Below are 21,060 nucleotides of genomic sequence, written 5' to 3' on the forward strand. Positions count from 1 at the left end.
AAATGACATAATAAATGTAGATAAAAGTTTCCAGATTCAGTTTGTTTAAGAAGGATCTGTAATTTGATGTCTTTGGGAAGTAAGCAGGTACCACTCAGAGTTGATAATACTGTGTAACATGAAAACTGTAACTTGTTGTCTGTATACCTGAGATAACTATTTTTCAGAATTTCAGCTTCATAAAGTAATGAGCAATCATGTCCTTTTCTAAAGCATAGGTGTGATTTCTAAGACTTCTTAGATTTAATATGAGGCAACAGGAAAGCAAGATAAAGGTGAAATGGAGGAGTATGAAGACTGCCTTTTGCAAAAATACTGAGACAGGGAACTCATAAAAATACCTTAATTTATTTTTTATTTATTTATTTTATTTCCATTTATATCCTGCCCTTCTCCGAAGACTCAGGGCGGCTTACAAGCTTAGCAGTAGCCTTCATTCTATGTATATGCCTGCTTATTAGGGCTTTCACACACACACCAAGCGGCATTATTACAAAGTCAGCTTAATTGCCCCCAACAATCTGGGTCCTCATTTTACCTACCTTGGAAGGATGGAAGGCTGAGTCAACCTTGAGCCTGGTGGGACTTGAACCTGCACTAATTGCAGGCAGCTGGTGTTACTTAAGGAGGCATTAGCCCACTGCTCCACCAAGGCTCAGGCTTAATCCCTGAATTGCTGAATTAATTTATTACAGTTATGATGATGTTCAGTCATTTCATAAATATACACATAGAAAATCAAATACATGGTAGGCTTTTAAAAGAATTCTCCCAGTTGGTCTCAGTTTATATATGGAACATGAAGTGGAAGTAGTAGAAGTAAGCTACTTTATGACTGAGCAAGGAATTTTTTTTTTCCCAGAAATCTATTCAAGCAATTAGAAGCATTATTTTTTTAGGATGCTGCCCAAACTCTGCAATGTATTAATGTAATCGTAATAAATATAGGGTTTAAATTGCTCTAGAGTTGAGTGGGTAATACTATAAGATATTACAAATCACTAGTAAGGAACTTTATAAACAGAAAGAACCATATCATATAAGGCCAAAGACCTTATCACGTTCAGCATACTGTTCTGATCTTCATGTATGTATATCTGTATTTTCAATTCAGGTTTTGATAGATATTTTAGAAGTCGAACCCTAGCAAATAACAGAAGGAATGTGTGGTTTGCAGAATTTTGGGAAGAAAATTTTGGATGCAAGCTGGGTTCTCATGGAAAGAGGAATAGCAACATAAAGAAATGTACAGGTAACTGTTTGAGTATGCACTTTGTTCAAGTTATTTTCTTTTTGGTGGGCTTTGTTAATCTGGGAGTCAATAGCCTGACTTTGTCTTGTCTCAAGAGTTAAGGTGTGGCTAAACTGGGGAAAAAAAGAGAATTGCAAATGATACCCATGCTGTTTTCAAGAAAAGTGCAAAGTCTTGAGCATTACCTGAAGGAAACTTTAACTTTTAAAACTTACTCTTTTTGAATTTTGTTCTGATAAAAGTTCATTAACTCTCAATTCTCACAGCCTGAATCAAGTAGGCTTTTGGATATTTGTTAAGAGTTTATGTTGATCCATGGTTAATTAGATTGATGAAATGAATTTATAACTGCTGAAAGCCCTTTGGTGATGACTTATTATAATTATTTCCACCAACAATATTGTATGTATTTAATATCTGATATATGGATAAAAGGCTCTCTCCTAATTTATTGCTTGAAGTTAGCCATATTGTTTTCATGGACCATATAGAGTGTGTTAATGGGGAGTGACTATGATTTCCATGCATATTTCACATACTCTTTTGCAGTGATCAAAAAGCAGTAAGGGAAAAGGCATATTATTTTCATTTAGTTTGCTGCTGTTAGAATTAAAAGAAACAACAGTGAATTATACTTTTTTATTATATTTAAGTTTCATTGTATTTAATAGGGATACTGGGTTTACCTAGGGCTCCAGTCTTTAAGATATTTTTCATCTGTCCACTGATTTTGTTTGTTATATATAAGTTTATTCATGTAATCAGTGAAATTGCTGTGAAAGAACATGGATAATCCATAATCCATAATCCATAGTCCTAATAATTTACAGTATTTTGTAGCAATTCCTTAGTAATTAAGATACTTGTAGGCTAAAGATACAAGTTAAAAGATCAGTACAGGGCTAAATACATACTATGTCCTCACTCATTATTAATGAAAGGTGTGTGTGTACATATACATACGTATCATCTCAAGGTGTACCCTACATATAGGTTCATTTCCTTGCAGCTAATTAATATACTATATGACAGACTTTTACATTATGTTAAGCATAGTAAATGGGAACAAAATTGGTTGATGTATAAGTAAGCCTTATTCCATTAAAATTATGGTCACATTTTCAAACTAATAGTGGTCCTATAGATTTATTTTATACTACTGTTTAAATGTTAGGGTATAGAAATGCTCTCCTGAAAATTTTACCTAAAATGTTAATTAAGATTACTACCTCTTGCAAGCCTTTTTCTTATAAGAAGAGCAGCTTATATTTCTTAATGCTTTGCATTTTATTTCAACTGTTCAGCAAAACTAATCAGCCTTTAAATGCTTATAATCACTGACAGCAGTGTTAAAAATAGAGATGGGAGAAGAGATTTCATGAGCCATCTACAACAAGTTCAAATTTGGCTAATTTGCACAGGTCATGAACAAGCCATAATATTTGTTTCTATGGAAGACATTTATGGTGCTTTATAATGAACCTAAAAATGTATTTGAAGGTTAGAAACCTTTTGGTTGCAATATTTAAATAGTTTCTATTTTATCCTGGGATATTAATTATAAGGTTTAATAAGAAATATTTACTGCCACTTTTAAATATACTGGAACAATTTTATAGAATTTAACTTACATCATTAGTTAGGATTATATTGTTACTCTTTATATATTGGAATTCACAAAAATAAGAGCCATTTGGCTTAGGAATTAAGCACTGGATTTGGAGCAGGCAAAGCTCTAGTCCTGTTTGGGCACAGAAGTTAAATAGGAGACTTTGGGCCAGTCATTTACTCACAACAAAGAATGTGTTTCTGAAAATGTTGCTTTGTTTTTGCAGTTGCCAGCAGTCAAGACTAACCAAAAGATAAAGTCAAAATACAATTAAATTAATTTTAATTTAATTTAAGGGCCATTCAAAGCTGCCAAGCTGGTGTAATGGGAGTGGGCTTTTCAGAAAATGATGGACAGTCCTTGAACCCCTTTATATGGCACTGATTATCATTATATGATTGCCCTTATAGAGTTAAAGGTATTGGTTAACACAATGTATTAAAGCTAACACAATGCTGGGTTGCATAAACAAGGGCATGGAATCAAAATCACGTGACATATTAGTACCACTTTATAAAGCCTTAGTAAGGAATCTTAATGTTAATCTCCCCCATCACATGGGTTCAATAGCATGTATCAGCACAGCGCAGATTCTGACATAATGTGAGAAATAATTTGAGGGTGATTCATCTTGATAAAAACAAATATTCTGGGAGGATGAATAGTATGCTCTACAACTTATTTGAATGGCCTGTGCATAGACTGTTCATGCATTCAAAGGGTGGCTTCAGAAAAGACATTAGTGCAAGCAAAGTACCCCTCCTCAAAACAATGAGGTAGCTGCAGTTTCTGGAATAGTGGCATGGTTGTACATGGGCTTTCCTAGTTGTTTCCACATATGGGTAAATGCATAATTTGCTTCACTTCAAGCTTTTGCCCAAATATTGTCTATGCATGGAACTGAGAAAGCCAGGACAGGTCTTCTGCTGTACAACTCTGTCTTGAAATGTTTTACACAGTCCTACTAATGTGATATGTATGTTTTCTCTTTAACTACCCAGCTTTCATTACATCAGTTTGGGGACTGCATTTGTTTTCTTTCCTTGATTCATATTTTGTCATTAGCTCAGAACATTATGAAGCTATGTACATAAATCCAGTGGAAGCACAAAATCCCATATTATTTGATGTAGCATTAAATCAACCTGCCTCTTCTCAAAGTAAACTATATGGGTGAATAACATTTACCCTTGCCTTTTATATGATAGATCATGTCTAATGTAGGAATGGTAAAATAAGATGTATATCCGTTTACTGCTGATAGTTTTGTTCAATTTCCATGTGTTCAGTTTTTGTTTTAAAAAAAATAAATTTGACAGTTCTATGGAGCAAATAGGCAGATTTGTGTTATGAGATCATTAGAAAGAAGACTTAAGGACAGCCAGGAGTTGTCTGTTTCTAAGAGTCTCCATCTCTATATTTCAGGATTGATTTCTTAGACAAAGAACATTGTTATGTACTGTGCTCTTGTGATATACCACGTGGGTTGCTGGAGCAGCTAACGGCTCTCCAGCAACCCAGTCTAACTGTCTCCGGTCCTGCAATTGGCTAGCCCCAGGCTGCAAGGGTTGGTTCAAACCTATTGGCTGCCACCTAGGGGCTAGAGTATATATTGTGGCTGGTTGCAGCCCTTGCTTCAGTACAGTTCCAGCAAGAAATAAAAGTATGAGTTATCCTGTACTCAGCCTCGTGTCATCATTCCTGCACCAAGAACCCGCTATTTAACAGTGGCGATGAAGGTGGGATCCTGCTTCGCTGATTAAGAGCTGAAGTCCACGACAGGAAGGCAGCACATGCCGGAGGGAAGAGGCATTCCCCCCCCTCTCTCAAGGCCGGCTAGCAAGCTACACTAGCAGCCTCGTGCTCAGTGGATGCATTCCCTGAGCCTTGAAGCAGGATCCAAAGATCGCAGGAACCAGATAGAAGAATGCCAAAGGTCGGCAAATTAAGAGAATTTGACGTGAAACACCCGGAGGAATGGCCGTCTTATCTTTCGCAAGTAGAAAACTATCTCAAAGCCAATCAGATCATGGAAGAAGGACTGAAGGCCACAACGCTGCTTTGCGTGTGCGGCCCAGCAACCTTTGATTTGGCTGAGAATCTTTTCATGTGGACACCAATCGAAGCTGTCTCCTACACAGATCTAAAAAAGAAGCTAACTGGGCACTTTCTGCCCAAGATGTCTGAGATGGCTTGGCGATTCAAATTCAACCAAAGAGTGCAGCTACCTGGGGAGACAGCTTCGGAGTTCATTGCGGGCCTAAGACAGGCCGCACACCTATGCAAGTTCTCAAATTTAGAAGAATGACTAAGAGACCGGCTCGTCTGTGGCCTACGAGAAAGAACGCTTCAGCAGAGACTATTTGCTAGACCCAATTTAATGTTTTCTGAAGCACAGGATGAGGTGATGGCCGACGAAGCCACCGGGGGTGCAGTGCAGACAGTTCAGCCCACCAAACCTTCAAAAGTCGAAGAATCAGTCCATCTTGAGGTCGCCAAATGCACCAGAGAATTGTCAGAGGAAAAAGAACCTGAAATCAACCGACTGAAAAAGCAACCCAATGCGCAACACCGCAACAGCCACCAGCGAGATAACGGTTACAAGGCAGTTCTCTTACTGAGATGTAAAGGGTGCGGCGGCAACCATCTTCACGCCAATTGCAGATTTCGTTCAGCCACGTGTAGAGCTTGCGGAAGAACAGGCCACATCACGGTGGTTTGCAGATCCCACCAGAGAGACTGGCCACCCAAACACCAGTCAGAAGAACCAACTAGGAGAGGTACTGGGGCCCAGGGTCCAGTTAGTGTGGGATTCTTCAGAAGCCGTAGAAGCATATGCTGCACTGGGGCTCGACGCCCTCTCAAACCCAAACTTAAGCTCTTGGTAGAGCCACAAGGAGTTCCATGTATGATGGAATTGGACTCCGGCTCTGCAGTCTCAATCATTTCACAAGACACATTTAATTTCGTGTGTAGGCACAGTAACAATAGGGCCAAACTAAGACCCTCAGATATCATTTTAATGGATTTCCAAAATGCTCATGTTAAAGTTAAGGGAGAAGCCACTTTTTTGGTAAAATTTAAAGGGTTTTTGGGGCACCTGGATGTAATAGTAGTAGGGGGCCAGAGAACAAGTCTCATTGGACTCGATTGGTTTGATGCCTTAGGTATTCAGATTACTGGCATTAACCTGACACAAACTGCAGACCTCATGTCAGTGTGCGAAGAATACACGGATGTTTTTGATTCAACCCATGGGAGATACACAGGCTCGCCTATCTCTTTTAAGTTAGATCCCAACATTGTCCCAAACAGGGTTAAACCTCGCAGGGTCCCCTTTGCTTTAAAACATACAATTGATTCTGAAATTGATAAGCTTGTAGAACAGGGCGTGTTACAGCCTGTTGATGGGGGGGAGTGGGAAACTCCTATTGTTACTCTGCTTAAAGCCAATGGGGAAATTCACATTTGTGCTGACTACTGTATAAATGCACATTAAATAAGGCCCTAAAGCAACATGCTTACCTGGTCCCAGTGGTCAATCATATTTTAGCTTCCTTGCAAGGGGGGACTATTTTTGCTAAACTTGATTTAGCACATTTCTATCAGCAATTGCTTGTTGATGAGGCCACAGCCGTGGCTCAAACGATCGTGACTCACAGAGGGGCATTCAAAGTTAAACGCTTACAGTTTGGAGTCAGCGTTGCACTGGGTATTTTCCAAGGGATTATGGAATGTACACTTAAGGGTATTCAGTACGTCTGCCCTTATTTTGATGATGTTCTTATTGCAAGGGAATCCCCAGAAGTGTTGGTCAGTAAGCTCAGGGCTGTTTTGCAGAGGCTTCGGGAGGCAGGTCTCAAATTAAAAAAGAACAAGTGTAATATTGGGGTTTCATCAACAGAATTCTTGGGTTTCCTCATTGATGTTAAAGGCATTCACCCCGCTGATTCTAAAGTGAAGGCCATTAAAATGGCTCCTAGACCCAAATCAAAAGGAGAGCTTCAAGCATTTTTGGGTCTCCTAAATTTTTATCACACATTCCTACCTCATAAGGCAGCAATAGCAGAGCCCCTCTACAGGTTACTAGACAAAAAAGCTCCTTGGAAATGGACTAACTTACACAAAAAAAGTTTCCAGGACCTGAAAGCAATGCTGTCAGAAAAGTCCACTGTAACTCATTACATAGAGTCTAAACCTGTATGTCTTGCATGTGATGCATCTCCCTATGGGGTTGGGGCAGTCTTAAGCCACATATAAAAAAATGGGAAACAGGTTCCTATAGCATTTTACTCAAGGACCTTGTCCTCTGCTGAGCGCAACTATGCTCAGATTGACAAAGAGGCCCTGGCCATCATTGCTGGAATAAAAAAAATTCCATGACTACTTATATGGCAGGGATTTCACGGTATACACTGACCACAAACCTCTGTTGGGACTTTTCACAACAGATGAACAACCCCCCCACATACTAACTCCAAGAATGCTGAGATGGTCTATTTTCCTATCTGCATACAATTTTTCCCCTCCATGCAGGGGACATTGCTGCTGAAACTGCCACAGATAAAATACTTAGTAGAGTGTTGTCATGGGTATACCTGGGCTGGTTGGATAAAAGTCCAGGCTCAGAGGTTCAGAGCTATTTTGTCAGGAGGCATGAGTTATCTGCCCATAAAGGGTGCATTTTATGGGGAAACAGAGTCATAATTCCCACTTCCCTAAGAGACAGGGTTTTACAATCACTACATGAAGGCCATCCAGGTATTGTCAGAATGAAAGCTTTAGCTAGAAGCTACCTCTGGTGGCCTGGCTGTGATAAGGACATTTAGCCTCGAGTCCATGGTTGTTATACATGCCAGCAATCTAGGCCTGAAATGCCATAGGCTCCAGTTCACAGGTGGGAGGAAACGCATACTCCCTGGTCTAGGGTTCACATAGACTACACTGGGCCTTTTCAGGGACAGCTCTTCCTTATAGTAGTGGATAGCCACTCAAAACGGCTGGAAGTAATTCTAGTTCCTAACATGACTACTGCTAGGACCATCCAGGTGCAGAGAAAACTCTTTGCAACACATGGATTGCCTGATATCTTAGTTTCTGACAATGGGGCCCAATTTACTGTTGCTGAATTTCAGGCTTTCCGTAGAGCTAGTCTCATCAGACATGCAATGTCTGCACCTTTTCATCTACCTTCTAATGGTCAAGCCGAACGCATGGTGAGGACAATGAAGGAGCCACTCAAGCACATTGTCACAGGTGACTGGCATCACAGATTGGCAGATTTTTTAGTCTGCTAGCATTCTATGCCCTGCACGGCCACAGGTAAAAGTCCTGCAGAACTATGTTGGGGGAGGCGTTTGATTACTAAACTGGACAGGTTGCATCCAGACAGAGTGGCAGCAGAAGCCTCTTGACCAAAACCCCAAAGGGGGCTGCACATGGGCGATTGGGTTTGGGCCAGCAACTATGGTCAGGGGAATTTGTGGGTTCCTGGTCAAATCAACAAGGCATCTGGACCCCTATCTTATGAAGTGGAGTTGGAGGGAGGGCGAGTTGTCAGAAGATACATTGATCAGCTCAGGAAAAGGTTTCCAGAATGGCCACTAAGCGAGGATTGCATCATAAGTCCCTCCCAAGGTCCTCAAACTTGCGGCCAAGCCAGCCCTCACATGCACTACCAGGAGTTTTCCTTCTCAGCAGAGATGGAACCAGAGGGAGAACCAAGGAGCTCAGGAGTGCAACATGGACCCCCTGACAAAGCGAGCCAACCAAACGTCAGCAACCGCTGTGCCTACTCTGCTGAACAGACTGACTCTGGGGTGGGCCAACCTGGTGAGGCCAGCCAGAGTGTTTCGAATCTCCTTGACTCTGGAGCACAAAGAGACACAAATCTACCCAGCCCACTGGGTAAGCTGGTAGACCACAAAGTGATGAGAACTCCGAGATGTTCCTCTAGGGCACATAGCCTCCTTCGTACCTTAAAGATTACATTGTAAAATAAAGAGATATATATTGTTGTAAAATCTGTTGCCACTAAACTACAGAAACTAGTGCTTTGGGTAACTGCCTATTACTGCAAATGGAAGCCTGATCACTTAGACGTTGTTTAATCTCATTGTATTCCACAGTGATTTTTATTATTTTTATTATTATCATTTATTGTGTGTGTTGATTAATAAGTCTTGACAACTGTCAAGACTAAATGTTGTCATAGTCTGATCTAAGAGAGGAGGAGTGTTATGTACTGGGCTATTGTGATATACCACGTGGGTTGCTGGAACAGCTAACAGACTAACTGTCTCCTGTCCTGCAATTAGCTAGCCCCAGGAGGCAATGGTTGGTTCAAACCTATTGGCTGCCGCCTAAGGGCTAGACTATATATTGTGGTTTGTTGCAGCCTTTGCTTCAGTACAGTTCCAGCAAGAAATAAAAGTATGAGTTATCCTGTACTGAGCCTCGCATCGTCATTCCTGCACCAAGAACCCACTATTTAACAAACATAATAGATGCTGTATAAATAAATGTTCACTTGCCGTTCATTCTAATTCTGTTTTCTGATGAATCTGGAAACAGGGATATCTGAATTAAGAATGTACAAAAGTGTCAGTTTTGGTTGCACTCAGTTTCATTTTTCTATTTTTAAAATTAATTTGTCCCATTCCTACCTCAGTTTGCACTTTTCTTTTAAATTTCTTCATTTTTGTGTGGATTTTCCCTGACACTGTTTTAAAACACAATTTGAATAATGGATGCATTTCTTCCAAGTGATTCCCCATAATGTGACACATTTGTATCGTCCCTTTTTAAAATGAATAATATTTTTTGTGTTCCCAGAATACAAACATTTAAAAACATACTTAAATTGAACAATGCAATTTCAATTTTTTGAAAAAGTCTGATTATTGAAAGATAACTAAAATTTTGTAAACATAAATTCATACATTTATGCCACTAAATATCTGATTGCATTCAGTACATGTTTTCCATCTTTACTGTTATCCTTACTGTGCATTATTTCCCTTTCTGAAACAGTTTTAGTGGTAGACAGTCACTGTTAAACAAATGGCTCAGTGGGTGGAAAGATGTACATACGGCTCTTCACTTTAATCTTTAGAAAACTCATGAAAATGACTATGCTGCATTTGACTAAGCTGTATCTTATTTATCTTCTAAGTAAGCAATGTAATGTGACCATTTGATGGACAAATATACACACTGTATACACACATGCCGGGACTTTTGCTCAGACTTTTTGACCTTAACTTTGTCTAGAAAGACTGTATTCTAAGATGAAGCACAGGTTTAAATTTCCTTCTATTCTGAAGGAAAATGCAGAAAAATAAAATGCTGCTGTTTTGCTTCTATTTGTATTCACAGAAAAGAATCTGAACATTATTGTCAGCAAATGGTCTCCTCCCTCCTTCCCATTTTCTCTCCTTCCCACTCTGCCTCTTTCCCCTAAACTTATGACTCATGTGCTAGTTCATATGTATTGACTGTTTATCTTCTCAATTTAAAAATAGTACACTTCCTGAGACAGAAGCAATGGTTCAAAGCCTATCAAACATACCTATGGGCTCACTTATAAAAAAACAGGAAATATTTTCCTCAGGAATGAATTTTTGAGTTTCCTGCTAAACCTCTATCTGTTGTTTGATTAAATAGGGGTTGCTTTACTCTGTCTACTAGGGACGCAGTGGCTCAGTGGGTTAGGATGCTGAGCTTGTTGATCAGATGGTCGGCAGTTTGGCGGGTCGAATCCTGGGTGCCGCATAACAGAGTGAGCACCTGTTACTCGTCCCAGCTTCTGCCAACCTAGCAGTTCGAAAGCACGTAAAAATGCAAGTAGAAAAATAGGGACCACTATGGTGGGAAGGTAACAGCATTCCATGTGCCTTTGGCGTCTAGTCGTGCTGGTCACATGACCATGGAGACGTCCTCAGAGAAGTGCTGGTTCTTTGGCTTTGAAACGGAGATGAGCACCGGCCCCTAGAGTTGGAAACGACTAGCACGCATGTGCGGGGGAACCTTTACCTTTTTACCTTTACTCTGTCTATTTTAATGTTATTTATACTGGCTAGTACTGTCCAGCATTTAGATAAAGGCTTTTCTAAAGAGATTCTACAGCTGAACTAAGCAGTGTGCAGGTGAGCAACACAAAACTTTGCAAGAGCTCTTGCTTTTCAGATTGTGCAGTCAATGATTGTTCATTGTTCAATAACAAGCCATAGATGTCAAGTTGAAGTGATGAGGTTTTCCTGTTGACATGTTAGTTGCCACATCCCAGATGGAGGTTTCTTGATACAGTGAGAGCAAATGAAAAGAGCATGCACTCCTATGACCCTATGTCTATAATATACCAAACTGGGTTGGGGAGAGGGTTAGTGTGACATGGGAAGAGCATAAAGGAACATTTATCTCAGTCAACTAATCCCTGTGGGAAGTTGATTTAGTTCTAAACAAATCAGGCAGTACACTACATAGTCAAACTAACTCCACCCACTCAGTCTTGTGGTATCTGGTGAAGAACAGGCTGTTGAACCCTTAAATTGCTGTCTGACATTTGTGTCAATGACTACAAAAGATTACACCCTGTGTTCTAATCCTTCAGTATTGTTCAGCACTACAGGCTTCAAATGTTCTCAAACCAACTCTGGTAATAATTGGGAAAAGAGGAATGAAAACCTAATCTTCTGCTTATTGCTTTCTGAAAACATATCTTAGAGATCATGGCAACAAATTCAATATTTTATGCTACCTCTTCTTTCACTGTTTCAGTTCACTAATGGTGAACTGGAAATTAGGATATACAATTGATTTGTTTCTGTATTGTAATTTGCTAGTGACACTATAGAAATATGAGCAATCAAACTCATACAGTAGAAGAGGAAACCCATTATACTTACCCAAATATAATTCTAGCAGAAAGGATTTGTTTATTAGAAATATAAATGTCTCTCTCCCTCTTTCCATCTCTCTCCCTCCCTCCCTCCCTCCCTCCCTCCCTCCCTCCCTCCCCACATCTGTATATAATGTCTGACTGGAGATAGGTGATTTTTAAGTACACTAGGATTTTTTTAAAGTAATGTTATTAAAGTTTATACTTACCGTTATGTACTGAGCTTTTGGGGGTTTAATAACATGTGTTGCTGGAGAACTACCGGTTCTCCAGCAACCCAGACAGGACATCTCCAGTCCTGGCAGCAGTTAACTTGGCGGGAATAATGGGTTCAATCTGATTGGTTGTCATAGTATGTTGGACTATAAATATTGTGCAACATTACCCCAAAGCCCCAGTACAGTTCAGTCTTATTACAATAAAGCTATGATTCTTCTGTACTCATCTGCCTGGCATCTTCCCTGCTCTTCAGAACCCACAACACTTACAACAGTAAAAACTAAAAAAAAATAGAGTAAAATTACCCAATACTCTTGGTTTATTATGTGTATGCTCCTTTTAATTATTTAAACATCAGCTTTTAATAAAGTGTATCATCTCTTTGTGTGTCATTCTTGTAAATCTATTTTCAACTCAGACTTGGTTTTGTCAGGGAAATCTGTTCCTCTGCAATAATATCTTTTAGACATAGGATACATAGGAGTTTATTATTATTAATCTATATTTCCAGTCTTTGAATATTTTGCACTATTCTGTAACTGTTAGTTAAAAGAACGATTTGTTCTTTTCCTTTAATTAGAATCTTTAGTTCCCTCTAATGATCAACTTTTAAATTATCATATTTTTTAAAGATTCAAAACAAAATCATTTTCCCAAAGGAAATATTCTTTATAATTAATTCCAAAATCTTATTTCAAATTTATCTGAATCTGTATTCCACTTATACCTTTCTAAAATCAAAGTTTTAATCAACCTTTTGCTTTTTTCTTCAATTGTTAATAAAAGCTCGTAAGGTTATAGTGAAAACATTTTTTTTCATTAAAGATTGACAGCAAATTAACCTAGTGCTTTCAAACTTCTTGATCCAAAGAGTTCTAAAAGCTGAAAAGTAGTTAACAGGCAATTTCCAAAAGTGATTATAAAAGAAAGTCTGCAAACTTAGTATTTTTCGGAGGTGCCAACAATGGTTTGAGCAAAATAGTTATTTCTTTATTTCCCAGTGCTTGAACCCACTAGAGATCACTGTTTTGTGGTCTCCTCATGAAAAGCAACTGTGTGGAACACTTCTGGGTGATCTCAAGTTCTCTCCTTTGTTCAGAAGTTTGAAGCAGAGATGTTCAAAGACTAAGTCTACTTGCAGAATCTTTGTTCTTTGCCGCAGTTGCTGACTCTGCTTGGAATTGTCATTCTTCTTCCACAAGTCACATTAGGACATTTTCTATGTTGAAGCAACCTATAAGAACAAACCTGGTTTCAGTAGCTCACTGATTATTTATGAATAAAAGGAATTAACTACCATCAAATGTTCTGAAAAATCCATGTTCTATATAGCCAGGCTTATGAATAATGCTCTGTGCCCTAGAAAAAGGTAGGTTTATCATTTCAGTTTTGTTTTATTGCTAAGAAGAAAGCTAACTTTATTCACATTGCACTTAAAATATAGATTACATTACACAATAAATATTAAAAATATATCTCAGCAGTTTTCTACTTTATGTAACCTTACTAATTTGTACATTATCTGCAAAGTACCATTATGTTCCCCAAATAAGCTGATTTGCAGCAAAAATGTGACAAAAGCAACACCCTAGAATGGTGATTTAAATTTCATGGCAGATCATTTTATTTGACCTTAATAAATTACAGCTATTTGTAATACTATTTACAGTTTGGTAGGACTATATTTGGAGACTTAAATAAACTTTGGTTTAAGTTATGTTATACTTAAAAAAGATAAATAAAAATTCATTTGTGCATGGATGATTTACATGCAAGGATACTTCTCAAAAACCTATAGAAGAGATGCTGGATTTGTAAAATTTGATAGTGAAATGATTATATCCTATATGAGATGTAAGTAATTATTTGTTGCTTTGTTTTTTGCCTATGGTCAGGTTCTAGTAACAGGGGTCTGACTAGTGTCAAAGAAAAATCAAATGGGAAAGAAAAACTACTCCTAAGAAGGAAGCTTACATTTAATTTGGGTAAATGAAATGATGCAAACCCCACTAAGCTGTTCATCTGAATAGATAACTATTGCTTACCTACACAAATGTTCGTCAATTCTATCTATTCTACATATTCTTCTAAAAGCACATGGTGGCCTCAATATAGCAAAGAAGTGAAATGAAAGATCACAGAAAGACTATTGTCAAAAAAGAAGAGATTAATTATTGGCACATGATCCTATATCCTACTGTAACTAGTTTTAGATGGCTGAGAAATCTTCTACATAGTTAATAAAGAAATAATGATCTTATGTTTAAATACTTAAATAGCAAACCAATCTAGTGTGTGCATGGAATATCAGCAAGTTTAGGAGTAGGACAGACTAAATTCTGAAAGTTCAGATTCCAACCTAGACTATCCTAATTTGAATTTCCAACATCAAATTGCAAGTGAGATTTCGGGCCACTTTGGGATCCATGTTCCAACAAATTCCTAAATATTTCCTTCCTTCTTTCTTCCTTCATCCTCTGTCCCTCCCTTTCAAGAAACCATTACTTCTTTTAAAAAATAGTATCACTGAAAGTGGTGGCAGATCATCATATTGGTAGCAGGACAAGAACACAAGTTAACCATGTTTAAAATGTAGAAGAAATTTAAATTTTATTTAATAAGCAAATTTAATTTAATTTAATTTAATTTATTAATATTTCTATACCGCCCTTCTCCCAAAGGACTCAGGGCGGTGTACAGGGCAAGAATAAAACACAAAGCTACAAAAATTAAAAAGTAATTAAATACATGCCCATAAAAAACAATAAATACATTAATAAAACCCCAATAAAATGATAGTAAAAACCCCACCAATCCCCCCTCAGGCCAGGCCGGCTTGTTCGAACAGGTATGTTTTCAGATCGCGGCGAAAGGAGCGAAGATCGGGCGCCGTCCGGAGCTCAACCGGTAACTGGTTCCATAGCTCCGGGGCGCCCACAGAGAAAGACCTCCCCCTGGGGGCCACCAATCTACATTCTCTGACCGGTGGCACCCTGAGGAGGCCCTCTCTGTGGGAACGCACAGGGCGGAGGGAAGTTGACGCCGGCAGCAGGTGTTCCCTGAGGTACTCCGGACCCCTGCCATGTAGGGCTTTAAATCTTTTAAATGTAAATGTAAATCTTTTAATGTGCGTCAAAATACAACATTAAATACTTTGGAGATAATTTCCTTAAAATATAGAATAGGTTGCACTCATTTGCATTTTATTACTTGGAGCAATTCTAAGATTTACAAAAATAAAAAAAAACAAGAAAACTAAGAACCTTGAAAGATATCTCAGGGAGAAGCAAATCCTGAGTTAGGTGGAGAAACATACAATTAGCTGGCAGACTGAAAATAACTGGTGTACAGTGTATAGTGTACATGAACTCTAAAAGGTAATAATTGCAGAAAGTAGGACAGAGAACCTGAAAACAGCCAAATGATGTCTGAGCATGCTCAACAAATAATGAAGCCAGAAGAGAAGGAAAACTAGAAGGAATGGCTGATGTCATGGCCTCTCCTACTGTATAAAAGGGCTTGGCTGGAATCTTACAGAAAAAAATACAATGTGGAATACTATGTTTTGCTGTTAGTACTCCTGATAAACTATAGTATTTATTCAGTTACCCTTCTATTAACATTCTCATGATAAACCAATATTCAAGCTACTAGACAGAATAAATTATTGAAATATTTGTCAGGAAAAATAATGACATACATTATCTTAATTACATTGGTATTGATTCTAACTGCAATGGACTGGATAGTTTTTTTTTTTAAAATTGCTTTGAACCTCTTCAAAGTCTGGAATAAAGTAAAGTGACTGTTTTGAAATCAAGGGGTGGGGTGGGGGAGAGAGAGAATAGTACCGAACAGAAATCATGGAAGTCACGTTGAGTCATTGTGTTCCAGAATGTCTCAAAGTACCTATGGTGCAAAATTCAGAGTAAAAACAAATCTTTTAAAAATTACCCAAAAGAAGTTATCAGAATGAACTTCTGCTGAACTAAGTCAGATAAATGGATAAATTAAAAAAAAATAACAATCCTTTACAGTTTTACAGGGAAATCCTAAACCTTGCTGGATAAGAGTAGCAAACATGGAATATAAATGCCCTTTTCCTGGAAGGAACATCAACCCTATGGTTAGATGTGAAGAACTATAGAGTTAGAAAGAGTCGTTTAGGTGATCAAGTCCAACCCCCTGCCCAGTGAGTAATCAAAATTAAAAGCATCACTAACAGATGGCTCTCCAGCCTCTCCTTAAAAAAACATTTAGGGAAAAGAACTCACTACCTCTTTGCATAATTGATTCTGCTGTCAAACTGCTTTTTTTCCTAATTAGAATCTGCCTTCCTGTACAGTGATTCCATGAAAAGGTCTTATTCATGTGACATCCTTTCAAATATCTGAGGAGGGCTAATAGTTTCCTGCTAATTAACACAAAATGCACCAAATCAGTGCCTCTTGGTGGAACTTGTGCTTGATCATCTTTTTTTACTCTTCACCTGCCCTTGCTTTCACTGAATCCTTCTTATGGCACAATGACTAGAATGAGATACAACAGTCAAATTGAGATTTGACAAATGCAGAAAAAAAGCTATAACAGAATGCCTCCATTGGTTTGGAAACTATGCTTCAGTTGATGCAACCTAAAATGACATTTGCGTCTTTTGCAACAGTGACTGCAGATGCACATTCAATCAGCTGCTGTTCCAAAAACTTTCTCACAGTTATTATTTCCAAGATTACTCTTGTAACATTTGCATTTTGTATCCCAACTGAGGAATTTTCCATTTGTATATATTACATTTCATTGTGTCCCTTGGTTTATTTTTCAAACCTATCAGGATAATTTCAATTTATTTAACCCTTTGAAGGCATTAAATAGCTTGCCTAATTTTGTGTTAGCAGAGGATTTGATTGAATCTGTTCAAGTGAGTAATAAAAATCTTGAAGAGTCCAGTATGGAAGACTGAATTCTATAATAGGCTCAGTATCCCATGACATAATAGACGTAAATGTCATGCCACCCAGCTTATACTTAAATAACTCTAGTAGTTTAGAAGGTGCCATGTAATTGCCATGTGAAATCTTATCTCCATAGTTTAAAATAGGAGGAGAGATTACTTTTCAATTACAATAACTAGAGCATTACAGATGCATCTGTATTTGGAATTTGAGCAGATACTAAATGCTCTTGGTAAGGAATATCATTAAGCATTCCCAACAGTACCATTATTGGAAAAGTGTTCTAGTATAACAGCCCTCTAAGGTAACGGGTAAGTAGATGATAAAAATATTTAAGGTTGATAAAAGGAGGATGTGAAAGTTAATTGTAGCAGAGGCATGAATTATCAGTTCTATCTTTTTGTAACAACAACAACAACAAAACAACAACAGTGATAGACATTGACATCGGGACACTGGGAATTATGTCCAAAAACTTTGCAAAATATATCAAGAAACTGCAGCTTCCTGCAATAACTCCAGCAAAGCTACAAAAAACTGTGCTACTTGGAACATCTTACCTTTTAAGGAGATACCTGGTTGATACCTAGGATGCTGGCAGCAACCTGTGTCTGTTGTGATTCAGGGTCAGCCTGTGGGTTCGGCAGTTGGGTCGGACGACTCAGAGGAGGAGGGGGGTGTTGAAGACCTTGCTGAGGGGGTTGAAGATCTTGCTGATGATAGCCCTCAGCCAGGCCCCTCCCACTTGGTTACCACGGAGACCCAGCTGTGTGAGCCTGACAGTGTGGATGAAGATGACCCACAGCTGGCCCTGTTCAAGGACGCCCGACGCAGGAGGTAGTCAATTAGGAGTAAACAGAGGAAGGCAATGGGGCTTTTCGGAAGGAGGCAGAGAGAAGCCATGCCCTGAACTCTATATAAGGGGAATGTGTGGGGAGGGCTGGTTTGCTGAAGGCAACCGCTCGGATAGTGTTTCAAAGCTCCTGTTTCTTGGTTCGTGTCTTGTTTGTTTTTGTAGTAATAAATTTGGCAGGCGTAATTCCAGCCTCTTGCCGTTTGTAAAGGGGTTGCCTTTTCTGCAGGGCCGGTAGCAGGCTGGTACAGAACAGTGTCAACCATTAGTGCCAGTCAATTTGAGTGTTCAGTTGACTGAGTGTCATGTTTTATAAATAAAAGTTTTATATGATAATGATAATAATAATAATAATAATAATAATAATAATAATAATAATAATAATAATAACAACAACAATAATAATAACAATAATAATAATAATAAAGTTGGAAGGGACCTTGGAGGTCATCTAGTCCACCCCCTGCTCAGGCAGGTACATTGAGGTCAAAGATTTTTGTTTGAGTTTCTCCAGGCTTCATCCAGACTGAGCATGGACACAAATCAGTGGGTGAACCTGCAAAATAAACCAAGTTAGCTATTGCAATATATCTCCCCTGCTTCAACTAGTAACAATCTGAGGTTTTGCATTCCCCTTGCCCCTTTAAGGTGAAAGTGGTTAGAAACTCCCTAACACTCGATATTTTATCTGAAACACTTATTAAGTTACTGGATAGATGGCTTGTAAAAATATCCTATTAGCTATTTAAATGTGAATGAATCATATCATTTTGTAAGAAATTCAGAAAAACAAATGAAGTTGTGCAACATAGCTTTTTTGTTTTGTTCTCACTTTAACTTCCTACGCTGTTCTCAAAGTATTTGAAAAAAGTAGGATTGGAAGTTGCAGCTTTGTTTTTATGGCACCAAGCATTTTTAAACCAAGCAGTTTTCCTGTCATCTATTTCTTCTAGTTTATTCATGAGAATAAAATTCTTACAAGTATGAATGGCTGACATATTACTAATGTTTGAGGCCTATTCAATCCATTCATATAATTTATTTTGCCCAGCTTGCTCTGTTATAATTGAATTTAATAAATTTAACTATCATCAGTTTGCACTGGAATGTATAATTGTCTACACTAAAATAATATAATAATATAATAAATAATACAAATAGGGCATGGCATGGCATAGCACAGCACAGCAATACAACACAATATAATCAGTTTGGACATTTTTTATTGTATGCTCCAATTTGTCAGTTCTCTCTTTTTACTGAAGACAAAGTAATTATAAAGTACTACGATAATATTTATATTTATAGCATTCCAGTAAAATAGTAATTTAATTGATAGAAAGCTGATATTAAGGGATATTAGTTTTAGTTTAGTTTAGTTTTATTAAATTTTTATACCGCCCTTCTCCCGATTCAATAGAACCTACCAGGTTGAAGTTCAAAGTTCAGCCTAATTTGGTTGACACTTTGTATAACATAGCTGAGCTTTGGAGATAAGTAAGTAGAACACTGGGAGAAGTAGCAGTCATACCATTGTCTCCTCTGGCCCATTTTATACTTTGTTTTTGGACTGCTAGTAGGCAGTGGGGATTGCTTTCAGTTTATATGTGTTGATGGGAGTTGTCTTGGAAGTTCTTTGTTTGGAGTGTTGGCTTGTTTGGCAGTTCCTTGATTTATTTTTTGATTGTTGGTCAGATGTTAATCTTGGAGTTAATCTAGGCTCATTTGGGTGCTGATTACTAATGTAGAGGTGTTTTGGTCTTTTTATTCCTCTTCTGGCTTGTTGATTGTCTCTTACATAGTATGTAAATATGGTTTATATCTATGTGCCTATTGATTAATTTGTCAGAGTGCCAGGGTTCTAGAAATTTCCTAGTTTTTTTGGATTTGGTTTGGTCTAGGATGGTCACAATTTTCCTATTGAGACTATGGATAAAACTGTACAGATGTTGTGAAGTTAAAAAGTTTTCATCATGTCTTCTGATTGCTAGTTCGTGTTCATGGATGTATTCTGAGTCTGAGTGTGTCCTTTCTGGTATTCTGATGGTAGTGGGTTAATCCTATTATGTCCCAAAGATTATATCTTGTCCTTAGAATTTGGGTGGGGGTATGTAGATTTTAGGGGTCTTTGTCTTCCTAATTTCTTCAGTTTCTAGCTGGAAGGCTCCAACCTTCCTGAATGGATTATTGAATTGCATTTCTAAAAGCTGGCCTCTGCTGAGTTTTCTGTTTGGGGGAGAAGGGCTGGGGCTGGTTTCTGTTTTTTAAAGATCTTCTCCATTATTCATTTTGGGAAATATATTCTGCCTTTTTAATATTCCCCCAAATATTTCTTCCTCTGGAATCTTCCCACAGTACATAAAGCTGCAAAATATCAGCATCTTTCAAAAGCAGCAGTAATGCATCCAGATTCATTTTGAGTTGTTTATTTTGTTTTTTCCCCTTGCTTTTTCTTTAAGTCATCAAAGGTTAATGAAGAACATAAAAGCAATAGCAGCTGAAATGACATAATCTACTCTTTGCCCTAGAGAGAATGAGAGTAAGTTTTTAAGTCATAAGCCCAGGGGGAGACACAGTGCTTATAAAATTTAAAGTTGCAAGTGAAAAGTTGTGCAGTTGATTAAAGGCAATCTTTCTGTATAAATAGGAACTGTACTAATGGAGAATTTGAAGTCATTAAAAATTAACTTGTGCACCCAGTTCTATTTTCACAGAGGATTTGGTGGAGAGGTGACCATGCTTAGCAAAAACCACATGTAAGATGAAAGGTAAAGATTCTCTTAAGTCAGGCTGAACTGCTGGTGATGGCATTCAGGCAATTTTATTAGCAACATTACCAAAGTATGGTTCCAAGTGCCTCCTCCTCCTCCTCCTCCTCCTCCTCCTCCTCCTCCTCCTCTCCTTTAACTGCAGAAATCAGATAACTCCCATCTTCTCATTTTATGTCTGCAGAATCTCTCTTTCTCAATTTGTTTCTCTTAATAAAAAAGGGAACTATAGAGAAAGATATTCCAGTGGCTGTTTGTTATTTCCTTTGTATTTTTCTGAGTTCATATGCTCTTATTCAAACTAATTGTCAACTGAAGTGAAAGTTTGGAGAGGTCACAGCATCATTATTGTTTTTGATTGCAATGTAGATATCCAGATGCTGTGATTTGCCTAGATTTACAAAGATTAGAATAATTTCCTCTAACATTCTATGGAAATGAAAGTTGGAAATAAAGAATCAGGATAGAAAGAATATTAATGCTTTTGGAATTACATGTTCATACTTCA

The 21,060-nt window shown here is 38.0% G+C and overlaps 1 protein-coding gene across 1 annotated transcript in view; it reads left to right on the top strand.

Annotated features, from left to right (window-relative positions):
• GRM8 (glutamate metabotropic receptor 8) overlaps positions 1-21,060 on the top strand; it is a gene marked incomplete at both ends in the record, with an annotated part of 557,094 nt that overhangs the window by 312,507 nt on the left and 223,527 nt on the right. The window contains one exon of the mRNA XM_081331179.1: positions 1,115-1,252. Within this exon, the coding sequence (XP_081187305.1) occupies positions 1,115-1,252 (138 nt within the window). The remainder of the gene's footprint in view (positions 1-1,114; positions 1,253-21,060) is intronic.

Source organism: Vipera berus, assembly GCF_964194415.1.
Source record: "Vipera berus genome assembly, chromosome: 6".
NCBI classification, from domain to species: domain Eukaryota; kingdom Metazoa; phylum Chordata; class Lepidosauria; order Squamata; family Viperidae; genus Vipera; species Vipera berus.